Here is a 22,548-nt window from a genome sequence, read left to right as displayed (position 1 = left end):
TAGAGATTCTAAATGACCTTAAACTCTAATCTCCAATCTATTTAAGTGCTTTCAAATGCTCGTGCAACCTTTAATTTTATGCAGCTTATTGTACCGAAGGATGTAAAAGTCTTACGAATCGAAAGAACGTATTACTTTTCCTTATAACTAATACCGTACTCTAATAAACTTGATAAATGCTGCTGCTGTTAAAAGCAAGTCATTTATGCATTGTATAGATTTGCGGTAAAGTTCTACGCAACGTATAAATGAGCTCAATATACATCGATACGCTACATCGTAAGTTTATAATAGTAAAATGGTTATAGAGAACCGTTTACACCAGAGTATTTATATATTAAATAAGACCCTACTAATTGAAATTTCATGTTTTCTTTTATCCTGCCTTCTATAGAGTTGCTTGCATTGAAAAACTATTAGGAGGAAAAGAAACTAATAATTTGTTCCTTGAAAAAAAAAAAAAAAAAAAAACAACGTGAGATCCTTAGAATTTACTTTTAAATCTTCAAGCTTCGATTTTCCTACGAAAATGTTGTTTGGCATTTTAATATGGCGAGATACATCGCTAAAAACTCTTTCGTAGATTATAACGCGTTACTCAATTATTTTCTTTGATTGGCACCATAAAATTATAATTGTCTGTATTTTTCATTCTCCACTAGAAATATTCGCTTCCAAATGATTACTGTACAAAAATTCTTTTGTATAAACAGATTTAATTAAAATTGCTTGAAATAATTGTATGTGGACAAAGGAAAGATTGATTAAATATCCAATGGATTTTAATAGCGAAAATTTATTATTTTTTTACTTTTTGTTCGATTCGAGACATTCCCATACCTCGGAATGCTTCCTTCTTTATACTTTAAACATTTTTATCGAAATCACTTACCAAACTTATGAGTATCAAATCTTACATATATCACAAAAACGACAACATTATCTTCTTTCCCAATACCCCTGAAATCTCCTCTCAAAAGAATTCAATTTGTGTATTTGGATAGACGCCGTTAAAGGTAATAGACTGGCGTGCATATTCATGAAATAAGCAAGACAATGCAAAGTTGAAATCTGTCGTTACTGCAAAGTCATTTTAAAACATACTACAATCGATGCTTATACAGTTTAGGATTTAAAGCACTATACATTGATAATCAACAGTCAAATTATTTCTGACTTAAAAGTAATACAGTAAATTAATCGGGCAGTCATAAATAATGAGAAATTATTGATAATCGGCTAGACTAAATTATTGGACATAAAGTCAAAAACGCTTTAACGATTATAGATGTTTCTGTATCTGTTATCGCTTCCGTCTATCTCTTTCTTCTACGGATGTTTCTTTAAAACATCGTTCAGAGATTCTTAATCATAAATTCGTATCATCCCAATCCGCAACAACGCCTCTCCTTCGTGAGCCATACGTGAAACGTATTCATGAATAATAATAAAGACAATGGTAATAAAACTACTAACGATAATAAACACACGTATGGATTGCACTATTCGTATCAAGGGAAGACGCCGAGTACGGATCGTCATTCTGATTGTTCAGTCTGTAATAAGAATGTTGATGTTGGTTCTTATTCGGATATCTAATCCGAGTCCGTGACATGCTCAGGAGCAATTGAAGTTGGTTTGGCAGAAGTCAAACGTATTCCCGCTTACATCCGAGCTTCTCCTGTTTCTTCAGCCTTCGTTTGTAGCTTTTTGTAAGACTATGGGTTGCCACACTGTAGAGCGCTGCTTTCGTGCATGCCACGGCACTTGTTTCCTAATTTCTGTCCCTGAAAACGTTCCAAACATTTCAAATCAAATAGGGGGAAAAGGGAAAATGCGCAAATGCGAAAATATGCTTTTGCAAAGGTATTGGCAAAAATAGTCTTACGACCATCTAGCTTACCCTGGTCCAGGATAATAATAAGGCGGTGGACGTTCGTATTCTGTGCTTAAAGGAGGAGCTCCAGCAGCTGGTTGGTATCTTGGTGGTCCACCATTAGGAAATTCCCAATTCCTGTAAAGCAACGAATGAATCTTATTATGCCTATGTACGATCAAAGTGAAAAATATCATTTTCCACACTGGTAGTCAAGCTATTGTATTTACAAATGATATTGCGCTAATAACAGAAAACTTTGTAATATGGATTTTTCACGCAAGATCTCAGCAAACATATAAAAGAACATTTGCAAGCGAAACAAGTAAAGGCTCCAAATACCATTAAGCTCTTAATTGTATATCGAGAGAAATGGATACACAAAAAATATTAAAAAAAAAAAAAAAAAAAAAAAAAGAATATAGGAAATGAACAGGGAAACAGCGTAGAATAAAATTATAAGTCGTTGGCATGCTTTCGTGAAACAATATGACCTGGTATGAAATGCCAAAACGATAATATTGTACAAGTTTGTCTTTAATGTGGAATGTTCTCGGTATGTTTACACACAAATACTATACTGGTAAAGGATTGTTTCTGAAAATAATGTATAATATCGTTTTGATTAAAGCTACCGTTTGAGCAGGATGGGTGAAAGAGAGGATGGGAAGCAAGGTGGGGTGGGTGCATGGTTTCTATAAGGGATAACGAAGAAAGAGCTGCTTCTTAAGAATGGCCTTTGCGACTTACGTGCAGAGGTGTTTCGAGAGACGCGAGAAGTTGCCCCCCCGCAAGGTTCCCACTCACCTGGAAATAACCGGAAGAGAAAAACTGTGACCAACAATGCTAGAATCATACGGCATTGAAAATAAAACACAGGACATTCATAAAACAACAAATTATAAACGCAACACGTTTACTATTGTCTGTCTGTACGAACGTTTCTCTGTGAAACACCAATAACACTGTCAATATGAAGAATCACTGCCCGATGAGTGGGAACCCCCGCTCTTTTTTCTTCAATGAAGGAACAAAGATAGGAGAAGAACGTGGGACCTTGCAGTTCTGTTCTTTCACCGATGAATTATAAGTAAGTGTGCGTTTATGGTTTATAATAATACTGGAAGCTGATAAATTCGCTGCTTTTCATTATAGAAACTTACTGCGACGACTCTAGTGAAACACTAAAGATTCTATTGTGATTTTCAGTATTGGAAGGGGCAGAATTATTATGGCTTCGCCCCGATACACTGGGACTGCAAAACAGAGTAGAAGTGGCCAGTATGAAGTAATGGAGAAAGAGAAAGAGAACACTGGGAGATTTTTTTCAGGCGTATTCCGTACTTTTTACAATTCTTCAATACTAACAAATCTCGCTCGTAGCTGCTACACACTGATGCTATTGATCTAATCGAGCAATCGGTAGTAGCTGTATTACAGTAAAGTTATTTTTTCTTTAAATACACAAAAGCTCAGAAAAGTTAAAGTGCGTCTAAACTGAAAAGAGGGAAAATTTGTACACACGCGAAAGATCTAAGAACTCTATATCAATCAAGAGGCTTCGCCCTAAGAAATTATTTAATCTTTTATCAATGGTCGAAAGGTCATAGGTTTCAATTGGAGGAGACTTACTTGGGTGCTAAATCTGAATATCTCGAATCGTGATGAGATGTGCTTTGGTGTGCGTCTGAAATTCTTTCACGATCGCTGTAAGCTACAGCTGGTCCATCGTAGCTTTCGACGTAAGTGGCAGGATGTCTGCTATGGGATGTATGCTTCTTATCGTGAACGCTGTAAATAAATAACAATTGATAACCGATACTGTTTAGTTATAAATTCACTTACTCATCATGCGAGTTAGAAATTTCAGCTCGTGCCTCTAGCGAACTTGCCGTGTATAACTAATTGTTACAGTTCTAAGTGGCAACTAATTATACACTATCTTTGTTATATATGATCCTTTGACAGTATTGCCACTATGTCAAAGCGTGAATTGCAAATAAAATATAAACACATCCTTTTATCAGAGTGTATTATTCAGTGAGCTCTTACCAGAGTACTAGGTTTTCTCATTAATTTTCCTTGCAAATGTGTCTTGCTTGCTAATCAGACTAATCCTGGTTCATGCGCGAATCAATCTGATCATACTTAAATAAAAACAAGCAAAAGAAGCTGGCGTATATATGTGGAGTGTCATTCGAGATACGGTCCAGACGAGAAGCATATTTAGATAAGAGACTGCAAGCTGAATAAAAATATGTTTACGTTGTTTAATCTTTCGAACAAAATTTCTTCTTGATGTATAGGCATATGGCGGTTTACTCGACACAGATTCATTGATCTATTATGACCATTATTCTAATGACATCTCGTATCGAATGTATTCCGTAGCTCGGATCATATAGCTTGTGACGTTAAAATAAAAAAAAAAAAAATAAACGTTGCTTTTCTCGTGAACAGCATGAGAATATAAATATATTATTTGGCATGCTTGGTACTCTTGGTTAATTCATATCGATGTGTACTTACTGGGCAAGGGGTACGTTATCCCTGTCTGCGTATGCATCATACAAATATTCACTGGAACGGAGCGTGTTAGCGGTTAGATTCCAACAACCATTCTATTCTTTCAACTATTGTATTCAACTATTTTAATTTAATATTCGAATCTGTTGAAATTTCACGCATTTTTTTTCGATTTAACTTCTTTCTCCTATGCATTGTTAATTTATAAAAAGTATTATATTAAACAATTACGATGAGCAAGTAGGTGAAAGCAGAAAAAGGAACAAATTATGTAAATGAAGAGAATTGAAAGCTTCGATATCGCGTCGTCTTCGACAGTAAAAATAATTGGATATTGGAAACATCTGAGTTGATAGCTGATGTAAAAGAAACTTCTACGAAAAATGAAGCGCTAATAGTTTCATGCTAAGAAACTTAAGAGCCCGAGTAAGACAAGTAAATTGTCAAACCAATTACAATAAAAACAGAGATCCTTTTGTTGGGACAAAACAGCCCAAAAATAAAACATATAGCCTTTTTTTTATGAAAGATTTCCTAATAGAGAAGATAATACGATTGCATGCGCCAATTAATGTATAAAGGCTGAATAAACTTAACGAAAAGAAGACGTAAAAATGAAACACTTACGCTTCGACAAGGGGACCTGGGTATGGATCTGATTTCTGGTAGAGAGCGCTGAGCTTCACGCACAGTATAATCGTCGGTATGAAAAGTATCAAGCACCAGCCGACGCTTGCCCAAAAACCATTCTGCAAGAAAAAACTAACAAAGGTGAATAACCTCCAGTAACATTGTTTTATGTTAACCGTGAAAAGAAAACTTACGAATGGATCCAAGATTTTATTACATCCGGCAACCAATGTGGCGTTGTAAGCATTGGAAACTGGAGCACATTTTCCTACCTTGCTCATTGCACTTTCAATAACATGTTCCAAGAAGTCATCAACTTGATGCAAGAAGGCATTACCGAATCGCGTGGCAAGCTGTAGAATATATACAATTATTGTTAGTTATACTAGTTGATTAATTCCTATTCGTTTGTCATATCATTGTACATAAGGATTACGTTTTGCACAAATTCCGGACCACCGGTATTCAAGAATTCCTGAGCTTTGGTCACCTCAGCGACGAGATCATGAATGGCTTCGGTCATAGAGTTGTGATTGAATTTAATGTTCTCCTGTAGCATGAGTGCACTTTCGCTCAGCTGTGCACTGAGCGTTATCATGGGTATTACCAAGTCTCTGTGATAGTGATCCAAATCATGAGCGTTTTTATCTAGACTATCTTTGATTTCTTGCTGTCCAGGAGGTAACTTGGCGGAAACCTCGCGAAGCTTACTCGCTAGATGCTCAAAGTTAATATTTGTAATGTTGTCAGCTAGGTACTCGGCATACTGATAAAATTTTATGTCGCTCAAGCCACTCTGCGCTAAATCCATTAATTTCTGTCTAGCGCTCTCCTTCAGGATTACCACTCCGGGTGAAAGGTTAATTTTACGCCGCAGTTGTTGAATCGTATTATTTATATCGTAACGGCCAGCGTAACTTCTTAGGGTATCAACGTCGAATAGGTACTTCAATTTCAAGACTTTGTACGCTGCTTCGTTCGCGTGGCATTGTCTGCAAAATGATATACATGTTATTGTCAATGCAAAACCGCCCTTGACTATGAAAATTTACTACCACTGTCATTAAAATTAAATATTCTTTTATAAAATATACATACGTGATGATGTAGCTCATATTGATACTTGCGTCTGGTCGTTTCGGATATAGTATATCTTTGATTGGTACTACATGATCAACGAGTTCGAACATACGGTTGTCCTTGGGATTTTTAAGTGGTTCGCAAACTCCTCTTTGCGCCATGACGCCAGTAACCATATAAGCCACGTTTATGATCATTAAAACACTGGTCAGAAGGAATATCAACCACACAGCCCTGTCAAGTTGAAAGATTAAAGGGTTTGCCTCGTTAACGTAATAATTATTAAGAAAAAGAAACTGAATAAAACAATGGGTTTTGATAGGGAATACAAACATCATGAGGAATCTAGCTCCGGATCCTTTGTTGCAGCAATCGTCTCCATAGCCATCGGGTCGTTTTCCGCAAATTCCACAAAAGAGACCGAACGTCAGGCACATGAGAACGGTGAGTAAAACTCCGGAAATGCCGAGTCCTAGATAATACCTGGAAGCCAATGATGAATTTGTGAAATTAATACGGGGACAAGAATGATTTATCAATAACAATTTACCTGTACGGCGAGTATTGATCAATGTGCGTTCGAGCCACTTCTAAATGGCGAATATAAACTTTATCAATGTCGTTGTTTATTCTGTCGATAAGCGATGTCATGTTGTTGGCAATGCTAGCAAGGTAGTCACCTGCCCTTCTGATACTCGCGCTTACTACAGGTATCGTCTGGTTTACGGCATGTTGAATGTCCTTTTGAATCTTTAAAAAGGACTCCCTTCCTTGGCTGACCTCCGAAACTATATTACCGTCCATTAATATCGTGATATTGCGCAGTGCGAATGTCACATCCGGCAGCTGGAAAATTGCAAGAATTGACATTAGGACATTCCTTCCTGGGAAAATAACGTTTCACATGAAAATATGAATCGATGAAAATGAAGTGGCTTTGGGAAAATGCGAACTTTGTGGTGAATCCTTAAATATCGAATATCTATAGTATAATGCCAAAATATGAATTACACATGATAAAGGGAGGGAGAAAGAGATTTTGTTTGATGAGACGAGAGTGATGGTGATGATGAACAACGTCGATGCTCGTATGATACAAGTGAAAGACGAAATACGTGAATTATAAAATAGTTTGGTGGATGGAGATGGAACAACATTTAAGGTTTTTTGCTTGTAAATTCAAATCTATAATTACAATTAAAGAAGAAGAAGAAGAAGAAGAAGAAGAAGAAGAAGAAGAAGAAGAAAATACGAAAATAAGAGACACTTAGTCTGGTTAAGAAAAAAACAGGATATTAATACCTCTTTGAGAAACCTATTTTTCTAAGGGGTCAAGACTAAAAAGTTCTATATTAAAACACCATTATAAATGAGAGGAGAGAGTAGAGAAGAAATGGGTAGGGTAGCTACATGCTGTTGCTTACAACTTACAGAATCAAGCTATTGTGGCGAGCATGGAATCAAACAAGTTCACACAATTCTTTATATCGTATACCAATGGCACTTTATATTTGAAATTCGTAGCTTAGCAATGTTGCTATGTCTTTAAATATCAAGAAAAACATAGCTAAACAATCCCATTGGCTTACGAGACTCATCAATGTTACTCTTAACATCATCGATGCTTCCTTTTATAAGTATTTTGAAAGAAAAATTGTCCAGAGAGAAGAGGAAAACACAAGCGATTTACACAGATGAGTTCTTGATCAAGGCGCGACTCTATAAAGCTTTTTTAATTTATTTTTTATATAATACAAGTTTACTTAAACTAAATAGTAGGAACGAGTGTCTCTCGTCGAATTTAGCTAATGGAAAGAAAAACTTATAAGCGTTAAAAAAATTCAATGCTCGAGAGAATACAATGGATACGTCTTTACTCATTAATTGCCTAACCAATTACATATCATTATAAAATGCATTCGTCATTCAATAGGTTTATTACCTTGGGAAAGTATCGGTCCAAGTACTGCGTGAAAGAAGAATGTTAATGAAGAGTGGTGTGGTATGTTTCGGTGAATGCAATCGATGATGATTGCAACGAGAGGGAGAGAGAGAGAGAGAGAAATATTGCCTTACCTTGTCAAAGTCTATTTTAACCGACATCTCGCTAACTCGATAATCGTGCAGGACCTGCTTGCAATTGGGCGTCGTGCAGGACGACAGGGCTTTCAGCAAATCCCTCTTCACCCCGCGTACCACTTTAAATAGACAATGAAATAACCAGATGAGATTTTTAATTGCACCGTGAAAATAAGAGAGAAACAGAAACTGAAGCAGCAAGTACAAACCAATGTCCAATTCCGAAGCATTGGTACGTAAATTCTGGGTGATCTTGTGCATCATTAAAAGGTCCGTCTTGATAGATTCCAAGCCGGAGACAATGTCGTTCAAGCTCGTTAACGATACTGCATGAGAATATTCGGCCAGCTGCTCCGTCACTATCCTACCACTAGCTTGCAGTATGTTATTCAAAGTGATCTCAAGCTCGTCGTAATTAGTCTTGAGGACGTTATTGATTTCCTGTTTGGTAGTCCTCAAATACAGTTTGATGTCCTTCAAACTCGTGTTGGCATTGGCTGGTAGCTCTTTGGTCCCGTCTTGCATGTACTCGTTCGTCACAAAGGCACAAACCACTCCAAATCTGTAAAATTTCAACTTTTGTCAACTCTACTCTTCTTTCTCTCTCTCTCTCTCTCTATACATGTATACGAATTGTTTATATCTCATGTTAGAAACTTTCTGCGTGAGTATATATAATTATTTATATAGTTTACTCTTTGCAGGAGAGAAAACTCACAGAATGACAGTGGCCGTTCCAATGAGGAAAATGCTGAGCATAATTTTTCGGCAGTGATCGTGTTTCTTGTCAAAGGGTTGAGTTCTTGCACCGCAACGTCCGGCGCACCTGCAGCAGCAGAAGAAGAGGCCGACGCAGGGGAGAGCTGCTGCCAAGAGAAGACCGATCAGGGCAATCCCAGCTAAGCCACCGTAATGGCCAACCAGGATTTTCCAATGTTTCAGAAGATCGTCGTCCACGTCGATTATTCCTCCTTCTCGAAAGGATATCAAGCCTGAAACACACAACAATCGTCGATGAAAAGTCCATTGAACCTTATAGTCTCTTACTGTGCTTATATATTTCCATCAAGCCCCTTTCATAATAATAACAATTATATTCAAATAGTATTGTATATCCTCGATTGCTCGTTCGCTCTAAAAATTATGTATATCTATATGTTGTAGAGTTATACATAGCATAGAAAATAAAGTCTCCAATTTCCGTGAATCAAAGGGTAAATTGCAGCAACATTTCCATTAAAAATATATCATTGGGACCGTACTAAACGCGTCGTAGGAAGAGAGCGAGAGCGAGAGCGAGAGCGAGAGAGAGAGAGAGAGAGAGAGAGAGAGAGAGCATATAGCGAGACAGTGTTTCGTAAGAAGACCGAAGAACATAAATAAGCTTGGATAAATCTAATTCTTTGAAATTTTGTTTTCCGGATGCTGAATCAAAGAGGTCTGGTAAATCTTGGAGATTTACAGGAGGAAAATGAGGAATGATAAGGGGGAAGAAGAAAAGGGGTCAATGGGTTGGCGCAGGATCGTAAAGCGACGAGTTGGTAAGGAAAAGAGTATAATTTGAGACGAAAGACATTGGGAGGGAGAGCGAGGAAAATTTATCTCCCGCTGAAAGGCCGCAAGCTGGAAAAATGGGTCGCGACTGTCTCGGACAAACGATGCTGAATCGAAGACAAAGTTAAAGCAGTCCATTTCCATTGGAGGATATATATGTTGGCTCTGGCTGGCTGACTGCTGCCCGTTCGCTCGCCCGCCACTGTAGCTGCTACTCAATACTCGTGCACATGCAACCTGGCGCAATCGCTAAACCATATTTCACACGGAAAGTAAATTGAAAGATTTTTCTACTCTCTCCATTGCTTTTAAAAGCCATCGATTCTGCTCCATATTTATATGGAAAAAGAAGGGGGGATAATCTTTTGCGCAGCTTTCAAACATTTGCAACGACGAAAGCATAATTTTAGTAGATGAATCGGAGCGTCAAATCCGCTTTTGCTTGAATTATTAGTGCGCGTGATTGAAAGGGGGAATTCTGAATGGCGGGAAACGAATAAACAAACTGATTACATCAGCGCGATGCGCCGAACAAAGAAAGTTTATACGATTTTTTCCAACGCCCATTGATGATAAAATTGATTTAGGATCCAACCTATTGAAAAAATCAATTTTCTTTATTCCTTCTAGAATTTTTTTCAAGAAAACTAGATTTTTCCTCTTTACTGGAATTATACCAATGTAACGAGAGGAGGAGATGGTGATGAATATAATGGACCATATATAATGATAAGCGGACAAAACTGGGTGGTGGTGGTGATTATGGCTCTGATGGATAAAAGGTCATCGATAAGGTTTTAACGACTAATCGTGATACTTTCTTGGAACTCTCTCTCTTGACCCGATAGAAACGAGATTTCAGAGGGAATAAGTGGCAAAGCAACGTGCCATCTCTCGCGTACACTCGCTCGGATCGCTTTAATTTCCACGATGCTTTTTCTTCCTCTTGTTGTTTCATTCGGAGAAAATAATTGCTTTCATTGTTGTGGAGCAACTGCTGCTGGTGCGCACGTTTGACACGCGAAAACTTGGGAACTCGATGCCGCATTTTCCACCACCGCCGTTATCCGAGAAACATCACGCGTCATTCTGCTCCAACGAATCATCCTCTGGCTCGACTCAATCACGAATAATAGCGAGCTGAAGCATTTTTCCTCCTCCCTCGAATCTTTCTCACTCGATTACCTATACATGCTGAAAATTGCCTTTTTTTTTATCTCGCTTCATCCGTGATAAATTGTCCGATATTACTCCCGATTATTCTTCTGCAGCAAAGGTTCTCCAGAGCTAATTAGATTGCTCAACCGCAAATTCTTGTAGTCCTTTAATGAATAGAGGCTATAATTTGACGATAAATAACTCATTTCCAAACACGTTCGGTTAGATAATATATATTCCGCTGTCCCGAGGGCTCCCTAAGTTTTCCATCGATTTTTCGCAGAAATATGTGAGTATTTTCAGAGAAAAAACCTGAAAAAATGTAATTTATGGAATATATTCGAGTGGAAAGCTTATGCGAGCGGTCGTAAGGAGAAGATTCATCAGTGGCAGCCAGAGTGACTTTGTAAATTGGCATGCAGTTAATTGGAAGGTTGAGAGCAGTGAGTTGTAGGGCACGAAGAGAAATCACGCGAATCCGTGTGCAGCTTGGGATTTATTGCAGCCATAGAGCGAAAGCTTAAACGAAGCCAAGTAGCTCGCAATCTCACCCACTGTAATCCTCTTAAAATCTCGCATTTTCCAAAATTTCACTTGCCAAAAAAGCTGAAAATCTGCTGCAGCTCCTCTCTCTCTCTCTCTCTCTCTGCGTTACCTACACGAAAATATTGCACTTTCGTGCTTCGCTCGTTACAAACATTTTTCCTACGAAATAACATCCAGTACACGCGTGATGAGTTATTGGTAGGAAATGTGAATCAGAAACTTTAATTTATCTATACTATAATATCATATATGAAAATAGAATCACTATCATCGTTCTCGCGAGATGATGATAATTATTTTTATTGCGTTGATTAGTTGGATGAGTAATACAAGGAGGAACTGCTTGCACTGATTCTGGTACGATATACAGAAAAGAAGAAAAAAAGTTAAACTGTATATATACTGCAGATTGGTAAAGTATATTGTGTTGAAATGAAACGGAAGGCTCTGTTGGAAATTGTTGAGCTAAAGTGGTGGAGGCCAGTGCCAATCAAGTTCCATGAACTGTGGCATAGCGCGTTAGGGTTTTCGAGGGCATATCTAGTTGAGCATAGCGAGAGCGATAATACTGATAGAGTGGGGGGTGATACAGTTTGCGCTATTTTATCGAGCTAAATTTTCCTGCCAAGCGTATCCAGCAGCACCGTTCCACATCTACATATATATACGCGCGGTCTTACACGGTGTATGTTTATAAATAAAACGAGGGTTCGCGATACGCAGGAAAATGCTCGTTGCCATCCCTTATATGTCTATATATATGTATATACATATATACCTAATCCCCCGTCCGTCCACTTTACGCGTACACGAGAAAAACAGTCGAATGGTAGGACGAGACTTTTCCTTTCTTTCTTCCAACATTTTATTACTCGTCGGTGTATTTGGATGGAAATCTCAATTTCAGCCGGTTGCAATGCAGTAATTACATATATATATAGAGAGAGAGAGAGAGATATATATATACGTAAGGAGACACATCCCCTATTGTGTGTGAAATAGAAAAGGATTGAAATTGCAAATGGGAAGATTCGAAGAAGAAGCTTCTGCGAGCTTCCACCAATCGGATCATTGCAGTTTCGTGAGAAAAACATCACGACAGTGTATATATATATGTGTGTGTATATATCATTCTAGACACAAGAAAGGACGATGTCAGCCGTATCTCCTGTTTAGCTCGACTAAAATATCGCGCAATGCGTTTCTTTACTTTTTTCAACTGCATCGAGCAAGGTTTCAGCGTGAAAAATAAATGCAGCCACTCTTCTCTACGCAATGTTTCTTTGCTTTCTCAAAATAAGACGAGTTAAAAAATGTTCGCTATAGTGTATTATATTATGGTCTAGCGAATCGTATATATCGCTGGGTTTAGCCGGTGCAGCGGAAGGCTCTGCGTGTTGTGTCTCGATCGATTCTTAAAAGTCATTGACCTCCATGCTTATGTTAATATATCGTCGCCTTCCACGACTCGAGCAGCCTTCTTTTTTAACCATTCTCACGTCCGTAATCTAATCTTCCACTAAATTTTCCTCACTGCGAAAAAGTTGGAGCGACACGCTCATTAATTTATGCAGTGGTTTTTTAAAATCAGGAAAATAGTATACGTACGCGTTTACAGCGAATGACAAATTTTCAATTATCGACAGAATTGAAATACCGCCGAAGCATTCGATTAGATGCAAGATTATCGTATTTTTCTTTCAAGCACCAGCAGTTAACTTATTGATCGATAATAAAATAATGAATAAAGCAACTGAAAGAGTGTATAAAGAATGAAGAATCGGAAAAGGCTCGACCGTTGAGCATTAATTTTATTTTTGTTATTGCATTAAAGATCGATAAACAAACTATGAGATAACGGGTAATTGAAATGAAAAGATTGCAGAGGAAGAAATTAAGAAGGCCACTCTAATCGATCTGATAAGTTCGAGTTACTGTTGCAGGTTCGTCAACACTTTTCTTTATTGAAAAATTCTTGTCACTAGTCATTTTCCATTATTGTATGAGAAAATTGATCAATATTCCGATTAACGTTACCCTCTTCCCCCTGGCATATAAAACATTTCCAAAGTTTCAACGAGTTTAGCAAAGTATGGTAAAGACACGTTTCGATACGACGCGACACGACGTAGGCTTCAGCTCCGTCGTCAAGCAGACTGCACTTTTCAGCTGGATGTCTATAGACAGCTCAGTTTACAATTCAGAGAAACAGTCAAGTTTATTTCAAATTATTGTGGTTCAAACAAGCGCAAAAAATAAAACGATAAGTTTTATTCTTCTGGTTAAGTTTATAAAACTGTGTAAAACCCGAAATGAAGCATAGATTCATTAATAATTTAGCGAGGAGAGGGAGAATTTTGCTCTCTGTACGATATCCTTGTCACGTTTACTCGCAATTTCATATTTTTCCCGTTTTTAATTATTCTTCTCATCTATATATATATATATATTTTTTTTTTTGCCCAGCTCGCGGTGCGCTTACGTTGTCAAGTTGCCTCGAAAAAAATCAATAAAATTCCACCGTAGCAGGAACATGACGCAACGAGATAATCGTAGGCCTATAATTAGCATCTGCAAATGCGCAAGTAAAAGTTCATTTAACCCTTCGATGCACCTGGTAATTTTGGTCTTACTGCATAGCTTGCACCTTATAATACGCAGCACATAAACGCTATGTAGCTCAAGGCACCCAATTTCCGCCATGAAAAGAGTAGGCCCATTTATTTAAGAAAAGAATATAAATGTCCGTTAGGGTGGAAATTTATACTGTTTGCAAATTTTCAATTAAATACACGCACGCTTTATTACTCGGGATAAAATATTGAATAGGAGCTTGGCTCGAATCTCGTGTATGTAGAGCGTGCATGAGATTAGCGCTCTACAGGGTGTAGAATTTCGCGGTGGGTTAAAAGTGCACGTGGAATAATGCGAATATGACGCCTGGAGGAGGGCCACGTCCACATCCGTCGACGCTGCTCAGCCGCTGAGTATCCTAAACTTCCGCTGCATTGTCCAAAACCAAACGCTCCTCGGTTACAGCATGTTACCGATTATATTAAATACAGGCCCGTAATTCTACTACATCTTCCTCATATATATATATATATACTTTTATTCATCGTTGAAAAAGGCGATAGGCCAAAAATTGTCTTTATTCTTATATAATGTATCGCAGTGTAGTGGAGAGCACAACAACAAAGAGATCGGATATCCCAGCCATTCAACTCTTTCCACATCATCAATCATTTCTTCCGCTAAGTACGCCAAACTTTCTTCCTATCCTTGCCTTCTCTATACACATATACCAATTGAATTGTTTGAGGAGCAAATGTATAGAGTGATAGGTGCACGTAAGCGTCGTCGGTATATACCTTTGCATATAATGCTCTCTCTCTCTCTCTCTCTCTCTCTCTCTCTCTCTCTCTCTCTCTCTCTCTCTCCCGAGCTCTTGGAAAATAAAATTGATCTATTTATAAGTACAAGTAGCGCACGCTTGATCCAGTTTAGAATTGTCAGTAGGCCGATGATTCTAAGCGATCCTGCAGAGCAGAGAGTAATAAAATAGGCTGTTGCATAGAGTATAGCGTTAAAGCGTTTTACGCAACAGTCGTGTCCAATATAATCATCCACTGCTCCGAGCTGCCTACCCATATATATATATATATATATACCAAAGAGTTTCTTGCGTCGAATCTTTTCGCTACTGGATTTTACATAGAGTTTTCTACATTTGAGATATCGGCCTATATATATATATATATATAGGTTGTAACGTTAACTCGATCGATCGAAGGTTTATTCGACGGCGACGTCGAGTCCTTCGGCTGAACTGATTTGCAAGTTTGGAGGCTGTTGGAAGGAATTATAAGCTTTCTGGAAGCTCTTGGAAAGTCATTAGCTCTTCCCACGTGCGTCGTTTTGCTGCATGGTGTTGTTACGCAACGTCCCAAGCCAATCACAGACGCGCACAGCTCGTTATGCGCATATCGAGCCTTCCGTTGTCCAAATGCCCTTTATTACCGCATATCAAATATTATACTACCGATTAAATCCTATATCGATCCACCTTGTTCCAATTTTCCCATGCACCGAACGTTAACGTTCCTCCAACGATATATATAGTAATGCGGCAGAGTATTATTGTTATTATGGATTATATATATTCCACTATTACCGATTATTGCTTTCTGTATACGCTACTGCTGCTACACAGGAGGCACGATCTCTCAATTGGATAAGTGGAGTAATGCTTCGAGCAAGTTGGATTGTGACGATAATTGTCCTAGCTCTGTGCTCGAGTGAAAGATTCCCCCTCGACCAATAAGAATCTATACTTGTAAATTTTATAACGCAGACCAATAAGGAGCTTGTTAAAAATATTTTCTTCAACGGGGACGACGAAGGAATTGTTGCAAGTTGGAAAAATAGTGGTTGCACGGGGTCAGAGAGGAGACGGACACGGAGCGGATCAGCCGATAAGGTAAGATTAGCGTCTCGTGTGGTGAATGCATGTATAGTCGCGAATGAATCAGAGGAGCCGCGCGCGGCGCGACTCGAGGTGGAATGGAGATGGAGTCTTAACTGGATCCTAACGGTACTTGTGCGAGCAACGAACAGGCTTGTCCCTCTCGATCGCAGCTGGAGACGCTGGGAGTCTCGGATGAAAAGATAACAGAGCCTGGAAAGCTTCGCTTAAATTTCCCTTGAAAATTGGCAGAACCGATCCAACCAAAAATCTTATTCCCATCATATATTTTTCCACTGTATATAAACGTTTTTCGATCTCAGACTATATACGGCTTGTTTTTTATTTTTGCCTTTCTACCCCTCCTTCCTCCCAATAAAGCGTGAACGACGGTTTACAGGTTGAAGGTAAAAAGTGACTCAGCTAACTGGAATTCGAGTCTCGAGTCTAGTGTGTTAAACTGTTAGCGCGTGACTTATCCCTATAGCTAAACGCACCAGCGATTTTATATGCGCGTTTTTATCCAATTATTCATATTTCAGCCCGGTCAATTGCTGCAACCTATACTCAGAACCGAGGATTTTTTTATATCCACTCGTCTCGGCCAAAGTCTATACTATTCCAAGAAGACAATTTTTCCAGAGGTAGAGTCTAAGGAGCATTCGAAAAATAAATCGCTCGAGCCATGTTTTCTTCGAGCTTTGAAAATAATCATCGCTCGCTTACAGGAAAATGAGAAACTTTTATGTCGGCTTTACAACTTTTCGTACACTACTATACTTGGTGCTCCGTACTCGTTCGACTTGCGCTCTCTATTTGAAAAAATATCTCTAGCTGCTATCCAACTCCGACAGACAATGCAATCCTCGAATTTATAGTTTGAATATAAAACATAAACGGACAAGATTTTATGGCACGTTTGGGAAAAGTAGCGTCTCGTCGTGTGTTGGATTGTTAAAAATTCATATGGAAATCAATGTTAAATTGTTCGAAGAGTAGAATTCGTTGGTAAGGAGATTTCCCGTGCATGCATTTGGATGCAGTTGGCGAGCATAAATTTGGAGAAGGGCCACAGCGATGCACGCGCGTATAAAAAGGGAAAGAGAAAGGGGGAAAAAAAGAGAGACGAGGTTTACGAGGAGGCACACGTGAAGTGGAGCAGCTGAGAGAGAAATGGGAGGGAAAAGAAAAATGGACGAAAAATGAGGGGGAAAGAGACACGAAGTAGGGGGGGGGACGAAGGGGGACGAAGGGAGACGAAGGGAGAAAAGAGGTCGACGCAAAAAGTAGTATTGCACGGTGAATGTGTAATGTAGCTGTCGTCTACTACCTGCAACGTTGCAGCTTCGGGGACGTAAAAAGGATAAAGAGTGATAAGGCAATATCAGCCAGTATTCTCTCTCATCGTCTTCTTCTTTCTCTTTTCTCTTCTTTATTCGGACAAATCAAACATTCGCCAATATTCAATATGTTCCGTAAAGATTCTAGCAAAGCATAAAAAAGTCTCCTTTTTCTCGCGTCGAGACGAACATACGCGCCGCGCTTATATGCATTTATAATAAATTCCTGTAAGAATAATTTTGTTTCGCCTTCTTTCAACTCAGCAAGAAAATGATCTGTTCCTGATTCTGCGATTTATTATCAAAGGTGCTCGAACAACGATATTACCTCACCTCGTTGTATTATTATTTTGCGGTCAATAAACCAATAGTTGCACTGTAGTAATATGGAGATATTATATGGAAAGAAAGTTTTAATGAGAATTACTTAACGCGTTACGCATATTAGCAGCTTTCCTATATATATATATATACGTGTAGAGAATCGGCTACCGCGCATCGGTTAACATTTGGTGCATCGCTCGTTCCAACAATAAACTTCGATCTCTTTGTTTACACGTTTTGTTAAAAAAAAAATAAGTACAGAGATTCGTGTTTATACGTTATATACGTATAAAAATATAAATAAAAGTAGAAATATTCATATTTGTGTGTTTTATATGCAGAGGACAAAAGAAACATAAATTTCAATTATAATTACAAAGTGATCGCGTTTCTCATGCGTTCGTTCGGTGTGTTGCGAGTTAGAAAACAACGGTAGAAAACACTTTCCGTTTATTAAAAATGAAATGAATAGTATGATTTTTCTCCTCCGGGCTAAAAATAGAAAAAGTGTTCATTATCTTGATTTAATGTTTACCACGCTTGCTCGCATGGGCGTAGTTAAAAACTCACTATGCAGGGGGAGGCCTGCGCATAAACAGTTGGAAAATTTCTGGGCGACGAATTTCGAGGTTGGTAATCTTTTAGTGTAGAAATTTAGTAGAGCACTCGCTCGTACATATTACAGTAATGGAGGTAATATACAAATGAAAAAAGGTTTTACGCAAACAGTTAGGCACTGGAGGAAAAGCTAATAATGATATATGTTTTTATTGAACTTCCTGCTGTGCGAAATTAGCTTTTATTTTGCGTTTCAACCAATTGTGCTGGACCAAGTCGTTTCCTCGCGCACGAAACACTCTTGGAGGAACGACCAACCGTCTAATTGGCATTTAAGCTCTAATTGACCAGTCCAATTCTTTCTCGAGTGTCCCTCTTCCCTCCTCCTCCTCCTCCTTCCACAGGATCCAACAAGTTTGCCTCGCTGCTTTAATCCGACGCGTCGTCATTAGCCACGTTTATATAAAAATCCAATTATTCGACGCTTCTTCTTCTTCTTCTTTTTCTTCTTAAAAAGTCCAATTCTTTTTTCCTCTTCTTGAACGGTCAAGATGAATCTAGAGGTGAAAATTGTAGAAGGTGGTCGGTGCATCAGGGAGACGAGTGCACGGTGGAAGGGAATTATGGAAAGAAAGGAAGAGGGTGATTTGTAAGGGGATGAAATTGAAAAACACAAGTATAGAGCGAAGGGTAAGAGCGTGAGACGCGACATTGCGTGTGCGAGAGAGAACACAATGCAGGGGGCGTATAAAAACAGCTTGGACATGCTCTGACATTTTCTACGGGTATTCTTGGCCTAAGGTCGACGTACCGACTTTGTCAATTCGCAAAATAGCATCAACGCTGCTCTTCGTGGAAAACGTCAAATATCTACGTGTCCTAAACATCAGCAACATAAAAAATACATATACCCACGAAGCTGCAGTCCTTTGACAATCCATGGAGATGTTGGTAGTTTGACAATTGAAAATATCGAGGTCATTTTTTATGCCTAGACTCGGATCGATATTGAATTGTTGAAAAGTGTTTTGTCGTCAATCAGAAGATACGTGGACCGTTCGATTGGATGTAGAGACAAATTTCGTATTCCTCTCGTGTTGTAAAATAAATATATTTCAGTTCTCTTTCCGATCCATACGAAAGAAGAGAAAATGTTGGAGATTGAAATTAAAATTGTTCCAATCAATTTTCTAGGCTCCAGCTGTGATTATCATATGCCATTGTTGAAAAGTGTCTTATCGACGATTAGAAAATATTTCTGGACTGTTTAATAGTACGTATCATAGGAAGGTTTTATTTTTTTCACCATGTAAAATAAATACACACATATACAAACCTACCAAGAGCTTTGGCCTTTTCTTCGATCCACAATGAGAAAAAGCGTATATACAGAAAATATTGGAGGCAATGTTTAATGTTGAAAATTTAGAAGTGGATATATTCTAGTTAGGCTGGGATTAAGATGTCATTGGTGAAAAGTGTTTTGGCGCGAATTAGAAAATATGTGGGCCGTTCAATTGGCTGCTGCAGAGGCACAAGCTCTTTTATTTCCCTCGCGATGTTTTGGCCCTGGCCCAACCGTCAGATACGACCCGGCCACAATTCGGGGTCACTGAACCTCTCGCCCTGAAATTTTTAACTATAGCACTTCCAAAAAATACCATTCCTTCATTTCTCTCGTACAAATTGCTGCAACGATCAAAAAAACAGTGTCGAGTCTCCTCTTCTTATTTATCAAAACTTGACAAGGGAATTTGAGATTCTGGGAACAAGAAAACGTGAAACAATGCTTTGTACATGGTTTATTGTAAACTTTCGCAAATTATCGTGACTGCCCAGATCGGAATCTGCTTAATCGCGCGAATCACCGTGCCCGATTAAACTGTGTCACGAAATAATTAACCGTGTATGAGTAAACGGCGCGTTTGACACTTGAAAAATCCTCCTTGGTATCTTTTCAATATCATTGCAAGAAAAAGAAAAATCAATTATCGGGCCATTGTTGATGCTCGTAAAACTTTAAAGGCTGACGCGATACGGTATACACGACTTCCTCGTGTGATAAGCGTATCATCAATACAGAGAGGAAAAATGTCTTGTTTGAACAAGTTACTAGAAGGCTGCTTGCTTGCTAGTGATTCCGTCGTCTACGCAATGCTGGTAAAGGAGTTATACGTTATCTTTAAAGATTAATAACACATTTATTAATAATAGCAAGAGTGCGAATCGTTAGATTTCACATGTGAAAATAAATCCATAACTTTCCAATGGCCAAAATTCAATTTGATTTCTCAAGAAAATGATTCTTCAGATACTTGGGAACTCTGAGTGGCTGGTTCATGCGAATTTTTGGCAACCGCATTGCAAAAATATGAGGGAAAAAACAAATTTAATGGGAGGGGTGAAAGAGAAGAGAATCGAGGTCAAATTGTCGTGCAATTTGCTTTGAATGGTCTCCGCTGTTCTTTGATGCTCCAAACTTGTTGTATATCATTTCTTGAAAGTGACAAAGCGTCGCAGCTAGGGGAAAAACGCGATCGAAGGCATCGAAATATTTTTCAAGAAAATCTGTCAATTGTGCGCTTTTAACTTGTCAAGTGCAGTGATCGTGCAGTTCTCGAGTTGAGGCTGGTGCCACACGCCACCAGTTGGAAAGGAAACGTTGCACCATTAAAGGATACTTGCTTGCTGATGGCCAATCGTATATAGTTTCTACGGAGAAACAATTAAGATGCATTAGTTCGGCTTAATTAGGTTTTGCAGCCGACCTCGTGATTTGCATCGCGAAGAATTTATCTGTGAGATGATAACCATGCAGATAACAAAGTTTACATTTTACCAATATGAGCAGGAATGTCGTTACGAGAACAGTTGGTGATTACCTTGGCTTTGATTCTCTCTTTCTTTCACCGACCTTGCAATCTTTATCGCGTAGCTTTGAAATAGAAAGAAATATATAGAAGCTAGCACTTGAGGAACATTGGAGAAAAAACCGAATAAAACCATTTTATGAAATAAGAAATAAATATAAATAGACACGATATCAGTGACGATGGTTATCGATTAATTGGTTCAAGCAACTATAGTTATAAATCAAGTAGTTTTTAAGAAAAAAATAAATAAAATTGAAACGTAACAATTTTTATTAAAAATACATTTAATACAGGAAAATGATATACATTTGAAAAATAAATACAGATGTAAGACAGAAATGGAAGAGATAACACAACTTGATTGAGAAAGAGAAAACTGACCTCATCGAGTCCTTCGCTGCTTAGTTCATCCAAGGTGTTTTTCTTAGAAAATTATAAAAAAAAAATCGGAAAAATAGAAAACTGTCCGGCTAGGAGAAACATTGTAACGGATACAAAATAGAATGAAAGTGCGTAAAAAGGAAAATTTGATTCCAGGAAATATTACTCGAATCCTTTTCGTGGTATTTCATATTCGCTTCTCGTCAATCCTGCTACATCCTCTTATTCTGCATACAATGCACTACACAGGAATGCACACCACTGCGCATACAATACCTCTTTGCAAAACGCTTCGAGTATATCCTTCAAAGCAGTACTCAATAATCTCAATCCCTCCTCCTCTCACTTTTTCCCCACCGTTTGATCGAGAAAAATAAAATTACAATAAAAAAAGAGAAAAGGGTTAGACTGTATAGGAAGAAAATTCAACACGCGTGTATGAATTAACGGAGAATCTATGAAAGAATAATAAATGGAGACGAATAAAATCCACAGTGGTCGTCGTAGCTGAACAAAGGGGTCTCGGGCCACGAGACGAGACGTGAAATTATCAATTGGCTAGAGAGAGAGAGAGAGAGAGAGAGAGGAGTCAATGACGGTTGGAGATGAAATTAATCCGACTGATAAAAAGGATAAGAAGATGGAAGCAGGCAGTCAGTGTAAACTTCTTCGATGATATTTGAAGTAGCTCCACCCTCCCCCCTCCCACTCTTCCTCCTGCTAACCCGATTAACGCTCGGTTTTATTAACTGTGAGAGATCGCTGAACGGTATTATTTCTGCTGCTGCTGTTCTAGTAGAGCTTAGGTCAGGTCAGTTCTTAACACGGCAATTGAGTTCAGGTAGTATAATGCATATTTATGCAGCCGTGCGAACACTGCTGCTAGAAGCTTAATTCCTGCCTATGCTCAGCTCTTATGCCCGCCATTCGCATCTGCCGTCATTTTTCACGCGATTCTCTCCAAGCAGCGAACAAAAGCGTCTGTCTCTCCTCTACTCTTCCTTCAAAATTCTAGCAAATTTATCAAATTTCCACGCTTTCGCGTTCATTCATTGCTGCATGCTTGCTATTATAATAAATCTCTGGTAGAATTTTGCGTTTTACTGTGCAAAATAAGAGAAAACTCTACATGTTTTCATCGCGCTAACAGTTGGCGTT

At 38.5% G+C, this 22,548-nt stretch overlaps 1 protein-coding gene across 8 annotated transcripts in view; it reads right to left on the bottom strand.

Moving 5' to 3' along the window:
• Positions 1 to 780: 780 nt before the first annotated feature.
• LOC136780525 (prominin-like protein) overlaps positions 781 to 22,548 on the bottom strand; it is a 32,397-nt gene continuing 10,629 nt past the window's right edge. The window contains exons 2-16 of one of the 8 annotated variants that reach the window (XM_066738944.1): positions 8,910 to 9,183; positions 8,401 to 8,753; positions 8,189 to 8,310; positions 8,055 to 8,078; positions 6,663 to 6,958; positions 6,446 to 6,595; positions 6,131 to 6,346; positions 5,469 to 6,024; positions 5,227 to 5,385; positions 5,030 to 5,151; positions 4,406 to 4,456; positions 3,509 to 3,667; positions 3,040 to 3,132; positions 1,904 to 2,014; positions 781 to 1,787 (exon numbers count right to left, since the gene is read on the bottom strand). In XM_066738944.1, the coding sequence (XP_066595041.1) occupies positions 1,775 to 1,787; positions 1,904 to 2,014; positions 3,040 to 3,132; positions 3,509 to 3,667; positions 4,406 to 4,456; positions 5,030 to 5,151; positions 5,227 to 5,385; positions 5,469 to 6,024; positions 6,131 to 6,346; positions 6,446 to 6,595; positions 6,663 to 6,958; positions 8,055 to 8,078; positions 8,189 to 8,310; positions 8,401 to 8,753; positions 8,910 to 9,183 (2,699 nt within the window). In that variant the 3' untranslated portion in view covers positions 781 to 1,774. Of the gene's footprint in view, positions 1,788 to 1,903; positions 2,015 to 2,626; positions 2,684 to 2,704; positions 2,947 to 3,039; positions 3,133 to 3,508; positions 3,668 to 4,405; positions 4,457 to 5,029; positions 5,152 to 5,226; positions 5,386 to 5,468; positions 6,025 to 6,130; positions 6,347 to 6,445; positions 6,596 to 6,662; positions 6,959 to 8,054; positions 8,079 to 8,188; positions 8,311 to 8,400; positions 8,754 to 8,909; positions 9,184 to 22,548 lie in introns of those variants that run through there. The other 7 variants (XR_010823768.1, XM_066738946.1, XR_010823769.1 and 4 more) reach the window with 7 other exon arrangements.

Source organism: Prorops nasuta, unplaced genomic scaffold, assembly GCF_024137725.1.
Source record: "Prorops nasuta isolate Cenicafe-Biocafe unplaced genomic scaffold, Cenicafe_Pnas_1.2 PNAS00019, whole genome shotgun sequence".
Classification (NCBI taxonomy): domain Eukaryota; kingdom Metazoa; phylum Arthropoda; class Insecta; order Hymenoptera; family Bethylidae; genus Prorops; species Prorops nasuta.
Note: the sequence above shows the minus strand (reverse complement) of the source record. Positions and strands in the feature narration are given on the sequence as shown.